Source organism: Salarias fasciatus, chromosome 18 (genome assembly GCF_902148845.1).
Source record: "Salarias fasciatus chromosome 18, fSalaFa1.1, whole genome shotgun sequence".
In the NCBI taxonomy this organism is placed as follows: Eukaryota; Metazoa; Chordata; class Actinopteri; order Blenniiformes; family Blenniidae; genus Salarias; species Salarias fasciatus.
The window spans coordinates 29,830,130-29,848,068 of NC_043762.1; the positions used below are offsets into that span (position 1 = coordinate 29,830,130).

The window sequence follows — 17,939 nt, forward strand, 5'->3', positions numbered from 1 at the left end:
CATCATGACATTATCTGAAAATATAATAAACCCCCCCCCCAAAAAAAAAAAAAATAATAATAACAATAATAAAAATAAAAGTAATATGAACAGGCTGTAGGTCTATACCTACAGCTCTTATCAGTACTGTTTTCTGCTTGAAGTAGTTTCAAAGAGATTTAGGACTGGCAGTTCATGGGCTGGTGGTGGAAGGAAACCCCTGCTACTCTCAGACTCACAGAATGTCTTTTAATGCACCACACAGCTTAGGAAGTATTCATAAACATCTTGAAATAACTCCAGAGGGCAGCGGGGCGGGAGTCAGCTGTCTGGGGACGAACATCCTCGGCCAGCTGATCCACAGCTCAGCTTTTTAAGCACCACAGTATGACAATAGTCACACACACCTTATTTTTTTGAACAACCATTCAGCAGAAACAGTAATGGCCAAAATAATATTGGAAAAAAGAAAAGAAAGAAAAAAGAAAATGATTATGCAACGAGCTCATACTGATATTATATGGTACCAGTGTTATGTGACTGATTACCTCTATCGGTGTACTGTCCTTACCATTGCTGGTATTGTGGTTGCATTGTTATTATTATCTATTACTATTGGTATTTAATGCTATTCCTTACCATTGTTGGTAAGTAATCAGTGTCTCAATGTAATCTAATTATTGCCTAAGATCACGTCTCCATATTCTATCTCTTGAGTCATTCAGTTACTAAAATGTCTGGTGTCTATTTGGATTTGCTGAACTGTTTTGAGTCCATTGTAACTGTTTGAATTCGGGCTAACCACTTTTGAGTTGATTGTAATTATTTGAGTCCATTGTAAATGCTTTAAGTCGGTTGTTGCTGAATGTTCAGGAAACGACATAAAAAAATAGTGGGATGAGTTTGCCAGAGAAACAGGGTGGGAGTAAAACAAGTATTTCTTCTTCCCACTCCTTTTCAGGTATCATTCAGGAAGTTTTGAATATAAATGTGTCAATTTAGTGTTAAAATTGTATTGATATGGCCTGAAAAAAATAAGAAACAAACATGTGAGCAAACTGAATGAACAAAAAGGGAAATCACATGACTCTCATACTTTGCATTCCCAGAATGAAAATACCATAAATGAGTATGAGCAACAAACATAATTAAAACAAAACTATGAGAGCAAATGACTGGTATTGTATTATATTGTGATATAAATAAACACAATCCTCTCAGACCTCTCAGAGAGAAGAGCCTCGCTGCACACTGAGTGTGAATGGATGATGCTGAAAAAAACATTTAAAAAAATTAACTCACTACCAGCTGAGAACCAATGATCTAAAGGACCAGAACAGAATCAGTTAAAAGAAAGATCCTACCAAAGGTCATTACTCAGCAGTAGACACAAAATATCAACAAAAAGTTATTTAAGATAGATAAAAATAGAATTAAAAAAACACCAAGAAGACAGAGACCGAATCATTTGAAACTGATTTAACACAACATCAAAAATCTTCATCAGGAAAATAACACATTTTACATGACTGAGCAAAGGAAACCTGTTTAGTAAATAAATCCCACAGAAGTTGTTTTCTTTAAAACAAATGTTGAAATAAATAAAATAATATGAAACCACTGGCATGGAGACAATATACTCCAAAAACCAAACCAACTTTTACAAAAAGTGTTTAAATCTGAAAAAACGTATGTAATTCCGACTGATGTGACTCAGTTCACATTTCTTTTAAAATGAGCATTTTTTACAGTGTGTGTGTGTGTGTGTGTGTGTGTGTGAATCAGCTGTGGAGACACCTGAGCCGGGGGAAGATCGGCGAGCAGAGCGCTGAAAGCAGGTCTTTATTGACGGGATCGGACGGCCCTCTGCTCGCCTCTCAGCAGGAAACAGGCTTCCGAGGCCTGGGAACCGAAAACACACACAAACACCAGGAGCATGGCAGGAATCACTGGAGCCAGTCAGCAACAAGACACATTCTGCTTCCTGGCTCTCGTGCTGATTGAACGGAGGAGGCTCAGGACGCTGCTGAGGAGAGGTACGGGCCTGGAAGCAGACCAATAGCAGAGCTACGGTTAAATTAAACCCTGCGCACAAGCTTTATTGGCATGCTGTCGGAGTTTCCCTGTGAGGATCAGCTGATCAGGATTCTCATTCAGGAATAAAGAAGCTAAAAGAAAACAGAGTCCGATCCGGCCGGGCCGGTTCATGAGGCTCCATCACTGGTTCTTCTCAGCGGTAGACACCAGCCAGTTTACAGCCATGACTGAGGCGATACCTGGACTGCTTCCAGGTAACAGAGTCTCTGGTTACTGATGACAAACCCATGGATCAAACCTGCTTTGAGTTGGAAGCACCGGATCCTGGAGGGACAGAACCGGGCCCAGCCGGTCCAGTCTGGCGCCAGGGGGCCTCAGAAGAGCCTCTGTGGAGGCTGCAGGGCAGCTGACAGGACGATGGATCGTCCGCCACCTGTGAACCTGTCTGTGCAGTTTGCATGTTCTCCCTGAGCATGCATGGTCCTTCTCCTGCTACTTGGGGACCCAGATGACACGGACAATGGAGTCAAAGCCTTTTCAAAGAGTTCCACCTTGGGAACTGTTTTCAGAAAGTTACATTTTCATTGGCTCTGAGCATCGTTGTCATGGAAACGGACCCCAAGAACACGACAAAAGTTCTGCATTGCCACTGGAAAATATAATCATGTGAAGGAGACATGAGAGGAATTACAGCTTTCTCTGGAATTAGCTAGCTGTATGTGGATTTAGCATTCTACAAAGACAATAACTGATCTAGAAGTGATTGAGTTGATTCCTGACTTTTTCTTACAATCAGATCTGTTTTCTTCCTTGATGCAGCTTTCCAAAGAACCAGGAGTTTGATCGACTGGCTCAATCAAAATGAGATCAGATGCAGTTTTTGGTGGGCTTTGTACATCTGAAGCCATCATAAACCAGACAGGAAGAATAAAATCTTCACACAGAGTTCAGTTCAATACTTTATTAATAACTGGTGCAATTGAAAAGACAAAAAATAAAAAATCAAGTAAGAATACATTTGCATATTATATCGTCAAAACAAAAATATTCAAAGTGGTCGAATACAGAATAGAAATGACAAGTTTTTTGTTTTTTTTTTCCAACTGGAATGAGAAAAAATGATGCACAGCTCTGAAGGCCACTAGTGTAAAGTTGTCCAAACTCCCTTTGAAAGAAACTCAAGAAAAACTAAACTGCTTCGGACCAATTCTCCTGTTGAAAGAAAATGGAAGAAAAATGGAAAAAGCTGCTGTCACAAACTCCCACAAAGCTGTTTTCCTCACTAATTAGTGTCTGATTCTCCGAATGCTGCATTTATTCACATTTCCTCAGTTTGAAAGCATGCCAGACGTCTGCGCCTCCTGTGGCTTTAGACAGTTTCTGTAACAGCACTCCGCCACTTACACCAACTGTCTTCTTCAATCTACCCCTTTTTATTCCTTTTGGCACATTTTCAAGTATGAAACCTCAATTTCAGAGGAGAGAAGACCCACCGAGTGCGACCGGGAATCTGAATGAATGAAGGTTAAAACGGCGGCATGCTGCTGCAGAAAATGGGGCAATGATGGCGTCAGCTGCTGCAAGAGCTGCAGCTCACCGGAACACTGCCAGGGCTTCCTGTGATTCTGCTCGGTAAGATTTTGGTTTTTTTGGAAATAAAGCCTGTGTTCATGACTTGACTGTGTGTATCTGTGTGCTGAAGGATGATCGGAAAGCTCAGAAACTGTTGTGCAGGGAAAACTTGTGTGGTTGTGATTTCTCAGCATGAGTGCTGTGTCTGAACTGTGCTTTCAGTTTCTGCACTAATCTGACTCAAACCCAATCAAAGTGATCTCTGAGAGCGTTCCAGGGCTGCGATCAGTCGCTAGACGTTAAGACGCATTGTGCTTTGTCTCCGGATACACAGCGATGCGTTCAATCACTCTGGAATGTGAAAGTTTTCACTGACATGTTGATTTGAGAGGTCTCCTTCTGCGGTTTGGCTTCAGCATGACTGAGTTTTCTGTCCAAAGCATGTGTGTTTGGCAGTGAAAGGGTTAAGCGCTCTGTGTAAATGCAGCCTTTCACAGAGATGTCTCCAACAGCTTTGTGCTGCGTGTCCACAGCGACGGCGAAGCCAGAATAAAACACTCACTTTGAAAAGAACCATACTGTAAAAGGCCAAGGCACAAATAATCTGTAGCAATCAAACGTCCGCAAAATGACAGGGAATGCAGAATGAGTGGATCAGTGCGTTGCTCGGGACAACCACCATATTCAACGGACCGTCGCAGCAAGCGCCGCTGCCCTCTGGACGACAGGGATGCCGTAAAGTGCTCCTTTCCATTCAGAATCAACAGACGAGAACACACACACACACACACACACACACACACACACACACACACACACACACACACACACACACACACACACACACACACACACACACACAGGGGGGAACAAAAACCACACCATGTGGGGCGGGAGGACACAGAGGGCGGGATGTGCTTCAACATACACACATATTTCAGTTCATCACTTTAAAAGTTGGGAAAAAAGACATTAAAATAACATCAAGGATTTCCAAAAAGGGTTAAAACTTCATCGTCTGTCAGGTTCATGAAACAGCTGCTGGCATTTCAAGCTTTCAGTGAGTGTGAGGGGCTGCTACAATTACAAGGTTGATTCGTGTTTGTGTTTGTCAGAGATCAATGAGACAGACGAGCGTCGTCTCTATAAGGTCAAGGAAGGAGTACCAGAATTAAATACTGGTCTCTCTCAAAACATTTAAAATAAAATAAAAAAAAACAAAAGCATCACAGTTTAGACATGTATCAGTTCACACCGAAATGTGTGAAACCAAATGACGGAGTGTGTTTTTATTAAAGCAATTAAAGAGTCATCAGCTCAAACGAACGGCCGCCGTCACACTGATCACTACGGACATTTAAAGAATGAAGGGAAGGTCCATGAGGAAAACACCAAATCACTAACAGAGGCAAACAGTTCTGTAGGAGAACTCATGGGGTATAGACTCCATGTGCCTCAGCAGGTCTGAGGCGTTTCCGGGTCACACTGGGTTAGGAAGGACCGCCGCAGGTCTGAGATCGACAGACAGACAGCGGCCGTTCAGATGAAGCCAGGCTTTTCAAAGTGCATGAGAAAAATACAAATTCACACACACACACACACACACACACACAAAACAAAACAAAAAATATTCCCTAACATGGCATATAACTTGTATGAATGGGACTTGGTAAACTGCCAGTATGAGGACAGAGCAGACACTCTGCACTTGAAACTATAACTAAATAATAATAAATAAATAAATAAATAAATAAATAAATAAACAAAAACAAACATAAAAAAAGTCCCACCTCTTCAGTGTCAGGTGTGTTTTCTGTAGACATCCTGTTCCTTGCTGTGGAAATGTTTGATAGAAAGACGCAGCAGAAAATACCATTTGAAGAGAAGTGTCCATAAAACATTAGGAGGGCTCATCATCATCATCATCATCATCATCATCATCATCATCATCATCATCCCACCCTGACACTTCATCCGTCACGTGTGTGAACACACAGAAGTGATGTACAGGAAGTTACAGCCAGGTTCCTGTGTAGTTTCCTGCTCATCCAGACAGCCTCTTATAACAATCAGGCACAACACCTTCTACTGGTTTCACTAAATATTCAGTGAAATGGTGTATTAGTTATTTTGTTAAGATAAATTATTGTCCTGGAAGACTTTTTTTTTGTTCTTCTTTCAATAATTCAAAATGATAAAAGTTGCTGTAACAGTAATTTGCCATCATGTTATTGTAAATATACCAGTGTCGTTCTACGGTTATTCCCAGTGTTTTCTGTTAACTGATACAAGCCAGCAGGTTCAGAAAGGAAGCAATATAAGTGTTCAGATGGAAGCAGAGTAACTAAAACAACCCAGAGGGGGGAAACCTCCATGTGACTCCATGTGCAAGCAACAGAGACACCGGCATCCAGTACCTCCGCTGAAAATACATGAAAAACAACGACATGGGAGGATCAAAACGTTTGGCTGATATAAAACAGAGAAACAGGAAGTGAAACGTCACCAACTTTACAATCCTGTGCAGCTGAACTTGGTGAATGAGCCAAAAGCACCACGGAAAGCTACAGAGTTCTATTTTACAAAAGCAGGGCTGCACTCTGTGCTCGGAAAAACCGAAAAGCTCTTAAAAGACAAACGAAAGGAAACGAAGCACGCACTACAGAAGGAAACACAAGCAACATTCGTACACCGTGTGTCGGGTGAGAGGCGAGCTGAAGTGAAACACTAAATAGAGAATGACGGCGTTGGAGTCATTCTTGCTTCAGAGGCACGATGAATGAGCGTCTGCAGGGATATACTCATCAGGCCTGTATACGGACGCCTGACGCCTGCTGATTTCAATAATATACCGCTGAACGGATCTCAGGAGCTGAGGAGAAGAGAGAGTAACGATAATAATACATTAAGTTAAATAGATAAGGCTAATAATCATAATAATAATAAAAAGAAGGATTTGGTTCACCTTACTAATCTCACAGAGTGCGGCGTCTCTCCGCCGGGCTGCAGTTCTGTTAACCTGCTCAGAGGAGACGTTCTGCACGGAACCAAAACACCGATGACTTTTCTGACCTGCAAAAACCAACAACTTCCTAATGCCAGTGATGCAGAACATGTATTCTCATCCACTGTGTCTATTTTGATCAACAAACTGCACAAAACCTGCAAAAAACCCCACTGATTTCCAGAATTTTTGCCCTGTTTATGCACCATTACATTACTAGCTACAGTCACTATTTTAGGTTTTTTTTTAATGCTAAATCAATCATGCAGTAATTAGCACATTATTTGTAAAATGTTATTCTGATTCATAACATTTCTGATTTGACTGTTTCATGAATGTAATCTGAAGATCTCTGCAGGTCAACAGATTGTTTTTCTCAAGTACTTTTGCTAATGTTGATGGAAGGTCAATGTCTTTTTAAAACTGGCTTTTTAAATGATTTGGGAACTATCTCAATATTCCAGAGATGGACGTTGTACAGCAAACACCTTTTGCACTGGCTTAAACGGTCAAATTGTTCAAATGCACTTCTTAAAGGGGACATATGATGCTATTTTTCAGTCATGTCATATCGGTCTCAGAAGCCCAAAAACATAGTATTTAAGTTTGTTCGACCCAAATTCATCCTTTGTTGGGAGTTTCAGGGTCTAGAAAGTGGCTCTGAGGAGCCTCCTCAGAACAGGCTGTTTGTGAGCCTGCTTCCCGGTCTGGCCACGCCCACTCTCACACACACACATGGTGGGGGCACCATCAGGGGGAGGAGTTAAATCCTCTTATTTCAGGATAAGCGGACCAAACTCTACCTCCACCGTTTCAGCTTCATTTTCACAAAATGTGGTGTAGCAAGACAGGGAGGAGACAGACAGTTTTCACATTTGAACGTCGTAATGGGGCTATGGCAACACACACTGCTGTAAGAAACTCTCCACAAAGTGAAAAAAGCAGAATATGTCCCATTTAATTCTACTTTTCTACCTTTAAAAAGCTGAGTATAGGAAAAACTTTATTTTAAGACATATCGACATTGGTAAATATCAGTTGTTGACCACAGCAGCAATAGGAACATGTGATCGGCCAGATTTTACATACAGGTGCATCCTTACACACAGTATGTTACATTAACCGATTTATGTATCCTGATGCTTCAACATGCCTGAAGATCAGAATAATGACAAAATAAAAAAGGACAATAGAGAGAGGGAGGTCATGTAGGCGAGTGAACTTGATCTTATGTGATAAGAAATATAAATATCCTCTTAAACAGGAATGCTACCTGAAGTAATTTGATCCTTTTAGTTACTTTTTCACTTTGACCTTTGTGACCCCTGACCCACACAGAGAGGCAGACGTCCGTCACCTGCTTCTTTGGCAGGTTTACTACTCGTGAAAGACTTTGACCTTTCCATAACTGACTTGCAGTACGTTTCCACGCGAAGCGCCCTGAGATGAGAATGAAACTGAACCGAACGCTGAACGTCCTCTGAGCAGGGACGAGGCCGCGCTGCCAACGGCGAGTCGCTGAAGCCCGGAGAGGAAGCTGCTCTGCGAGATCAGCCTGAAGGCGCCTGAACATGCTATACCTGTGGAGTAATAATTCATGTGTGTAGATAATATAGTCGATCGTTGGATATTACATTCATTATCTGTGTTGTCGTAAATCTAAGGTAATAAAAGCGGCTTAGGCCTACATGTGACTTTCCAGTTGGTTCTCACTGTGTTTTGTCTCAAAACAAATGTTCCCGACGTCGATTCGTTCACTGAAAGCCCTCACTCCTGCACCACGGTGCTCATGTCGATGATACGTTTGAGTTGCACTGCAGCGGTGAACTGTACAGCAAATTCTGAGGTGGTCTTCCAACTAAATCAAAGTTTTAATGGTGTGTTTGCATAAAAAAAATACTTTGATGTTTCGTCTTTTGCTTGTTTTTAAAGCTGCTGTCTATTTTTGAATTTGTTGGATTTCCATCGTGATATCAAACAGTCCAAATGAGACAAGAGTTGAGAAGCTAGAGCTAGTTTTTCATTTCAGTATTGTGTATTCCAGGTGATATTTGACAGAAAGTAGTTTTGCAATAACGACCTAAAGTGAGCATAATTTGAGAGACAAATTTACTGTTTGAAACATATTCTGGTGAATATGAAAGAAATAAATTCTCTTTGACTGAAAGAGAAAAAGGTCACAAAATAATCTGAAGATTCAAATTTAGGAGAGAAAACAGAAACGTTTCCTCCAAGCGTCTTCTTTTCTTGAATTAGTAGAACCAATGGAAAATAAGGGTATAACATCAAAATGTGTGACCCAGTCCTGCTTTTTAAGGAGTTTATCATTTAACTTCTGCCCTGATGTAATTTCTTAAAAAAAGCACGTTTTGTTTTTACTGAATCAGTCATAAATGTTTGAACATTTAACCCGCAGCTCACCCCCTGGCTCTGTGTTCGGGGTTAACGTTTCAGCTGGATGCTTACTTTTCTTATGACCTGAAATCCGACACGCAGGTGGTTCAAATCCCTGAATTCATGTGCCGACCAAGCAGTCGAGATTTAGTGTTTCCAACTCTGTCAAACGTTCTCTGTTTTCTCGGGTGGAAGGAAGCGGCGCCACAAGAACAGCGGTGTGAGAACAGCACGGCAGAAAATCTGACAGAAGCTCAGCACAACGTGAGGAAAGCAGAAATGATGACCGGGACTGTCAGCGGCGATCCGGTGTTCTGGTAGCAAAGTCCCGCGCTCTCGCTCGCTCTCTCTCGCTCTCTCTCGCTCTCTCACACACACTCCTCACACAGACAGGCAGAGACAGGAGACTTTTGGTTCCGACGCCGTCCTCCGACCGTCGCCTCATGAATGCTGCATCGTCATGCAAACATGCAAAAAACCAATGGAAATGTATTCATATAAAAAATAAGTGTTAGAAAATGGCATAGCAAGTATATGTTTCCATTCAACCTCTTCTCCGATTCCTGATGTCCTGAACTTTGCAGTGTCTACACTAAAAGTCGCATGCGTCACATGCAGTGCGGTTGGCTTTGCAGCAGTAAAGCTTTCGGGTGTATATAAGATGTATATTAATGTTCTTTTTTTAAATCAGCTAAGTTTCTGCGAAGAGTGCGCTGTACAGAGTTTTACTTTACAAACGGTCTGGTCTCCCTGGTGACGGGCAGTCTCGGTGCCATGGCTCTTGTCTGGACCGCGGTGGGCTGATGGCGTCCAAAGGTCGGTGACTTTGCAGCATCAAGGCAGATAAAACCCACCTGCTCCCCCGGCGGTGGTCCAGGTGTGGCTTTGACCCAGAGATTTGGATTTAGAGGCATGGGTTGGATTTAAGGTTTTTCTCTCAGGACTTCCTGTGGCCGCAGGTCCACGCCTGCCCTCAGGGGGGCGTGCTCCACACGGCGTCGCCAAAGCCCTCCCCGGTGGAGGAGAGAGGCAGGGGCCCCCCGCTGGGCGTGAAGGGGTCCGTGTCCGTGTCCGTCTCCCCCTCCGCCAGGTAGCTGGGCCGGGGCCTGGTCCAGCCGGCGTCCCCGGCCGGCGGCCCCGCCCCCGCCGACAGGTCCTCGCCCTCGCCCTCCCGCTCCCCGGAGATGCTGAAGCCGCTGGGCGAGCGCTCCAGCTCCTCGTGGTTCACCGACAGCATGGAAAGGGGCGAGTCGGCCCCCCGCCCCCCTGCGGTCCTCCCCGGCCCCGCCCCCGCCGACAGGTCCTGCAGGGAGCTGATGGGCAGCACCGTGGGGCGCTCCGTGTAGGTGGGGATGGCCGCGGAGGGGCGCCGCTGGTGGGGGTGTGACGGCGGCGGGGCCTGGCGGTCTGGAGGGCCCTCCCTGCCCCCCCGGCCCCTGCCGCAGAGCGGGCCCGCCTTGCCCACAGGCACCTGGTACGACATGTGCGGGAACGCTTCGGAGTAGTTCAAGAAAACCCGGCGGATTCCGCCGCTCCCGGGGTCGCAGGCCTCCAGGGTCATACGGGCGGCGCCGGCTGAGTCCACCTGCAGGTGCTCCGTGTGCTGGATGTGCATGTCCACCAGGAAGTCCAGCTTCTTCTCCATGTCCTCCACCTGAGACACATTCACAACAGCTCTGATGAGTGAGTCACAACTACAAGCACGTTCAGAGCTGCACGTTCAACAACAGTCACAGTCTGACGGTCCCTGACAAATCACAGCACACGTTATAAATACGTAAGAACCACTCACGGCCAAAACAGCTCTACTATGTGGCAGACAAACGTGAGTGAACTCATGAAGACACTCAGTGCACAACACAGATGTGGAAACCTGACTGGCTGTGAATGAAACAACAGACTGACTGCAGACATATTTAGATCAGTAATGCTGATGGAGTCTAATGTAACCAATGATGCATCTTTGCAAATCTAAAGTAAAGCATAATTACTCACATTGACTCAATGGATAAACTTTGCAATTAAGCTCCAGCGTAATCCGTCTAGCCTTTATGTCAGTTTTCCTCCACACAGCTGTTTTTAACCCTCTATACAACAAATAAACACGAGGAACAGTGGATATGTTGGTCTGTTTGATGAGACATGAGTTTCCTGTTTCCACGTTTCCTCTGCTCAACCCTTCCCCCTCGGCTAAACACACACACACCGGGTTGAATCAACACAGAATCAAAATGTTATAAAGAGCTGAAACAGTCCTTCATGCTGTAATTGAACAGTCTGCAGCAGAGCTGGGTTTGGGGACTGAATCCACTTGTTTGCTTTGCTCAATGGTTAGATAGCAGCATTTAAACTTCCACAAATAATAGCTCCTACTGAGAAATGCCATACAATCTTGAAATGGAAGAATGTGAAGTGTATAATCCAGGAGTGTCATCCTCCAGCTCTGGAGAGCCACTTCAACGCTCGAGTGCAAAGAATGCTGGGGCATTTCTCAAAATGTGTTCCTTTATATCAAATACCATATAATAATATAGAACTGTGAGCAGTAGCTGCTCATGTTTCCTTCCTAATAAAATAAAATCACTGGAATTAATTAAAGTTTAGTGTGTGATAGCTGTAAACAGTTAAACAAATCAAACATCTGCTTCTTTCTTTCTGTCATTAGAAGTAATTATCTTCTTCTGCTCTTTATTTTGCTCCCTTTCTTTTTTCTTTAGCCCAAATAAGCTACTTTTTGAGCATTCAGTTACACACAGGTGCATCTAAAAAACAAAACAACTACCATCAGATGTCAGTGGTTTTGTGGGGTGTATTCAGTCACTTAATACAGTTTCAGCTCATCTCAGTTTGTGTGCATTAAGTGTAAAATACACAAGAAAGGCTCACAGTTTGAATTGAGCTATTTGGGTAAAACAACAAAAAAACTTTTAATTAGACCCCAAAATGTTCTGAGATGCATCTACATGTAAGGACGACGACGACAACAACAACAACAACAACAACAACAACAACAACAACAACAACAAACGGAGATGACTGGGTGAGTGTCTGCCTCTGTGTTGACCTGTGAATGAAGCTGAACGTCCTCACCTGTCTCTCCACCCTGACAAATCTACCCATCATGCTTTGGTCTTCGGCATCCGGCATGGAGGTGGCTTTGGCTAGGAAGGTCTCATGCCTGGAACAAAGGGACACTGGGTAGACGAAGACTGCACACACATTTGTTTGGGGCAAATACACAGAAGATTACCTGTTCAGATAAACACAAAGACAAAACCAAGACGCCATAAAGAAACTCGGCGTTGTGTTTAATGTTTGAGAATATGAGCAGAGCAACAGTACCTGGGCGACTGATTGGGTGGGTAGGCAAAGGGCGTTTTCTGAGTTTTCTTGTGTTTGGGGGTGAGGGGTGGTCCAGGGGCAAGAATCATGTCGATCCTGAACCGAGACAAACCGAAGGGGCCGTGAGGAGGACGGTCTGGAGCCAGACGGGTACAGACTCCTGTGTGCAGACTCACCTTGTCTGGAGGTATTTGATTCTACACAGCATGTCCAGGTGTCCGGCAGAGTACTGCTCGATCACGTCTTTGACATCGTAAGGCCTCAGAGTTTCCTTAAATCGCTTCTTGTTCAACAGAAATTGCATGATCCTGTAAAAACAAAGCACAAAAGGGCAATTAAATAATGCTGTTTAGCACATAATACTGTGGAGGGACTGAAACAACTTCCTCCTCACACAAGAAAAACCTCTTTTCTCGAGATAACGTATCGCATCTTTAAAGTGCGACAGGCTCTCAGAGACTCTGATTCCACTTTAAATCCTCCCAGTTGGTGTCGTTGCTGAATCAGCACCTGTCTGTCAACACGCTGCTGTTAAAACTGAAAGGATGAGTTCACTGGTCATCTCCAAAACGCTTTAGCTGCTTTTCTGCTTAGACCTGAGATCAAACCCAGCCTCTTTCAGCTTTCTGAAAAGCGTGTGACCTTGAAGACCCGTCCGCCACCCACCGAGCTCCGGCCTTTGTCCCACAGATCCCCGGCTCGGAGCTGCCTCCTCCCGGAGCCGGCCGCCGCTGCACAAGCTCCGGCGTTTGACAGAAAGTCTTTGGCGCTGAAACTGAGCCCCCTCCAGGTTTCAGCGTCGCATTCAGAGCCATTCAGCCCGGGGATAATGGAGTGGAAGGAAGCAGCACTTTCACAGGGTTAATCACTCATCTCGCAGACCCTCACGCTAGATTAAATTCCTGCACTATGTCAGCTGTGTGGCCTATAGATTTACCGGCACGCTGTCGGCAGGCAGGACTTCTGCTCACACGCTCTGGTTTATGCTGTTCACACTGTTTCCTTTATACTCGTGCAGAACGAGGTCGTTTCAGACCCTCCTCATCACCAGGTACCGGCTCTTTACGACACATGACAACTATTACGCACTGGAGGAAAAAAAAACTACTTTTCTGTCTTATGTGGATGTTTTAAGCTTTCTTTATGGTTCTTACAAAGTCAATACTGACACTAAACAGTCACAAAAAGCCACAGAGCAACCTTCACCCACTGAGATCTCAGTCATGTTGTCCTGTTTTCGGAGCGCCTGGACGTTTATGCCCGTAAACCCTCCTTCTGGGTTCAAATAGCAGTCAGAGTTTGCATGTTCTCCCTGTGTGACCGTGGGTTTCCTCCAGGTACTCCAGCTTCCTCCCACGGCCCAAAAGCCTGCAGGTGTGGATGTCAGTGTGTGCGGTTCTCTGCCCCTATGTGTGACCCTGGGACGGACCGTCCAGAGTCCTGCCCTCGCCCACTGAGCAGCTGGGATTGGATCCAGCACCCCGAGACCCTGAACAGGATGAACGGCTCTGGAAATGAATGAATATTTGACCTTAAACACTACAGACAAGTAATTTTACCTTCATCTCACTAACGATACGACTAGAATTTCTTCAGAAAATGTAGTTAGTGAAGGAGGCATGCTGGGAATCCTGGAACCGGCCCAGACGTTCTCTGTACTCTGCACTGCTGTCTTCAGGATGACTCCAGGTGATAGTGGTTACTTTCATAATGTGTTTATGTACACAATGCACATCTCTGCATATAAAAATGCACAAAATGATTGTTGAATGAATTCCACGTTCATCAATGTCCTCTTATTTGAAAAAGATGAGAGCAAAACGTCAGCATAGAATCACACATCTGTCCAGCTGAAGTAGTCAGAGAGTGTGAAATGAGAGATTTATTTCACGAGACATCAGACCTCAGAGGATGAGGAACACGCTCCTTTGTTCAGCTCATTCTGCTGCGGTTTGGATTATTGTCGAACTTCTCTTTAGGTTTATTAAACAGACGAGGACAGACAGGATTTGTAATGAACGGTGGATTTATTAAAGGACAGGGACACAGTCGGGAGGACAGGGGACGTGAGGCTAGGACCAAACAGGAGGGGAGCTGCTGTTTCCTCCTCCACCAGATCTTTCTCTCACTATCTGTCTTTGTCTTTTCTGTCCTCCTCAGCTTCCACCCTGCTTTCATTCTCCCTCTCCTCCATGAGTTCCTTAGGGGTTTTGGCGGTCCCCCTTTCAGGTTTTCTTCTCAGTTGTCTTGATCTTGGCCTTCGGTCTGCCTCTTTAGGAGGACAGATCGTCCAGAGAGGAGACAGTGTTGATGAGGACCTGAATGTCTTGGTTGGTCCTCTGTGTCTTGCAGCCATTCCTTCTCCTGGACAGAGCAGACCTCCTCTGCATGCCTGTGTTCTTCCGGTCTTTGGCAGTGGTCGATACTGTCAGCCATCATCTTCTCGCTCACTGCCTTCATCTGGCTGACTCTTGGCGAGCTGGTTGTCAAAGTTCCCTTGCTCTCCAGCGCCTGCTTGAGGGCCTTGACCTCCTCTTCCTTTGGCTCCATGAGTTTTCCTGCAAAGCTCTCGGCTGGTGGTCACTTCCCTCCAGCAGCTTCTTTGATAGAACTGACTCCAGGTCACTCAACACGGCAAACCGAGGACGAAATCCGGCCGAGAAGAAGGACTCAGGCCTGAAATTACACAACCACGTAGACGATGACAGAATCAGGACAGCGCCATCTGAGAGAGAGTTCTGACCGAACAACATCCAGATAAACTCGTTCATGTTATTGTAAAGTGTGTTTACAGAATAAAATCTGTGCGGCAGCTGCAGCTCATCCACAGCCTTTAAAGAGGGAGGAGAACAATTCAGCACCGGCTGCCTGTGTCAAAAATCAACCTCCAAATCTGACATCCTGTCTGTAAAGCTTTGAATCATCTCAGGCTTCAATTCATCTCAGCTTTACTGGTAGAATATGAAACATGCAGACCTCTGAGGTCCTCAGGAAGAGGTTTACTAGATACAGAGTCAGAACTAAGAAAGGTGAAGCAGCTTTTAGTTAATCTACTCCTCACCTATAGAACTAACTTCATGAACACCCCGGGACTTTGGAGACACTCACTTCTTTCTAATCTGGCCTTAAAACTCTGATTTGTTCAGCCTTTCCATGAAGCGACATATTTTCTACATTCTATTACCGTAACGTTAATGCCTGTAAGGCACTGTGGACTGCTTGTCTGAAGGTGCTCTGTAGATAAATATGTCTTACCTTGACTTGTCTTGAACAGAATGGGAGGTGATAAAGAGTGTATTCTCAATCCTGGCAGGAGAAGTGACTTTTCACAACAGAGGTCAACAAACCAATGAGATGTTTAGCGCGATCAGTTCAGTTGAGAACCTCAGCTCTCCTGTACTTTCATCAGAAAGGATGGAATCGCTTTGTTTTTCCCTGGAGGCCAGCAAACCTCCACACTTCCATACACGGTAAAAACCTGCAGCAGGCGCTAACAGAGCGCTTTGATTGATAGATTTCATGAGTGTATGGGCAATTATTCACAGCATAACCACAAATGATCATAATTATGCTAATAACATTACCTGAGCAAGTTTTACATTCCAATTACCCCAACATCTATATAGTAGGAGGCTGAGCATTGACACTGGTCATACTATCTGTAGATTTAGAGATGTTTGCTTGTTTTGGTTTGTAAGAGGTGTGTGTTGGACCACAAAGTTTCTGGAGGCAAAATACAATAAACTGCACATTTGTTTTGAATGAATGAATGAATGAATGAGTACATAATTCTATCCCTGCTTCAGTCCTGACTAGCAATGTTTAGTAAAGGCCACTCTGTACAGCCCCCCCCCCCTCCCACAGGGCGCTGAAGTCCAGACCCATGCTTGTATGTAAAAACAAATGTGGACCTTCAAGATTTGGATTTGAGGACCCCTGCTGTACAGCAGTCAGTGAACCACAGTCCATCCATCACAGAGAAAAACCAACAGTTCCAAATCAGCCTGCAGATTAGACTTTACGTCAAAGCATGAAAACATTTCCACTGTTAGATCAGCGGTTTGGAGGGTTGCATCTCTCCCCTTACTGTCAGAACATCCTGAGATGGAACTGGGATTCAGAACCTTTCTTTGCAGAGTTTTCATGTTCTCACTGTGTCAGGATTTTCCCCCATTAACAAAAAGTTCCTCTTCCAGTCTGAATGTGAATGCCTGTCTCTGCTGGTGCTCTGGCCTGGTGGCCGGTGCAGTGTACCGTATTTTCCGCTCTTTAAAGCCTGTAATTTTCTCAAAACCCAACAGAGCGCCTTATAATTCGATGCGCCTTTTTTGCGGGAATTACGGTAATCACCCTGATCACATGAGCAAACAACCCCTGCTTGCGTTTAGCTAAGCTAGCCAGTTCAAACAGAACGGCTAACACGAAGCTTCAGGCACGTTCTCCACCTCCAACCTGTCAGTCCAGTGTTTCCTGCAGGAACAAAGTTTGGCCGGGGGGGGGGGGACTGTATACACCTTGGCTTTATGCAGAGTCAGCTGGGACTGACTCCAGCACAGCCCAGCAGCTTAAAGCTGGGTCCAGTGGTCTGGAAGTTTGCGTGGTTTCATGTTTAAAACGATCCTGTTTCAGTCTGACTGCTGTTCACCGTGGCAGCCTGAGCGTTCCCTCTTACAGCACATCTCTGTCATGAGAATCAGCAGCAGCTCTTGAGGAATATCTGGCCATCGGAGGGCTTCTTGTCACCAAAACCCAGCGGAATGGATTTTGCAGGCCAGTCAGCGCGATGCTAGCTGACGTGTTGACATGCAGAGTGTGGAGAGTGAATCTCTGCCACTCTGAAGCGGCGCCGATGACCTGCGGCTGACCTGACTGCCCTGATGACCAGCTTCAGCGTGGGGATCATCTCCTCCAGCAGGATGTCTGCAGGAAAGCCCCGCTCCTCTAAGGCTGGGTCTGCCAGGGCTCCGGCATCTGGCGGGAAGGCACACACACACACACACACACACACACACACACACACACACACACACACACACACACACACACCGTCAGTCCACATACACACACCGTCACTGTACTGGCTGACAGTCAGTGGCGGGCAGTGTGTGTACCCTCTGAGCTCTGGCGCAGGGTGTAGGCCTTCATGCGGAAGGCAGTGCGGAACCGTTCCCGGTTGCTGAAGCCGGCGGGTTTGGGCTCCTTGGACGGGCTCTCCTCGATGCCGTCGCTGTTACCCGTCAGCTTCTTCGCCGTGCCCACAGACGGCCGCGCATTGGGAAGGCGAACGCGCTCCAGTAAACTCAGCTTCTGGCTGAAATGTAGATAACACACAGTTTTTGGTCAGCTTGGTTGATAAGGCAGGTCAGCTGGTTCAGTCCGGCATTGTGAGAAGATTCAAGCTCAGTTTGGGCCTGAGGACTTTCTGGTGGTGATTTCTCAGAGTATCACCACATTGGTTCTTTCTGGTTTCTCAGTCTTTAAATTAGACTTTTTTCAGACGCATCTATTTCTGAATAAGCCAGAGTTTTTTTCCATCTTAGAGAAGTTCTCCAGCCTGCAGCTCCACAGCAGCCACGCTTCACGACAAGCAGAAGGAAGCCTGGAAAGCTCA

The 17,939-nt window shown here is 45.2% G+C and overlaps 1 protein-coding gene across 2 annotated transcripts in view; it reads right to left on the reverse strand.

Moving 5' to 3' along the window:
• Positions 1 to 9,959: 9,959 nt before the first annotated feature.
• The window catches only part of kcnq3 (potassium voltage-gated channel, KQT-like subfamily, member 3), a 106,098-nt gene continuing 98,118 nt past the window's right edge, over positions 9,960 to 17,939 (reverse strand). For both annotated transcript variants that reach the window (XM_030115068.1, XM_030115069.1), the window contains exons 11-16: positions 17,440 to 17,639; positions 17,194 to 17,299; positions 12,505 to 12,636; positions 12,329 to 12,424; positions 12,077 to 12,164; positions 9,960 to 10,640 (exon numbers count right to left, since the gene is read on the reverse strand). In XM_030115068.1, the coding sequence (XP_029970928.1) occupies positions 9,960 to 10,640; positions 12,077 to 12,164; positions 12,329 to 12,424; positions 12,505 to 12,636; positions 17,194 to 17,299; positions 17,440 to 17,639 (1,303 nt within the window). The remainder of the gene's footprint in view (positions 10,641 to 12,076; positions 12,165 to 12,328; positions 12,425 to 12,504; positions 12,637 to 17,193; positions 17,300 to 17,439; positions 17,640 to 17,939) is intronic.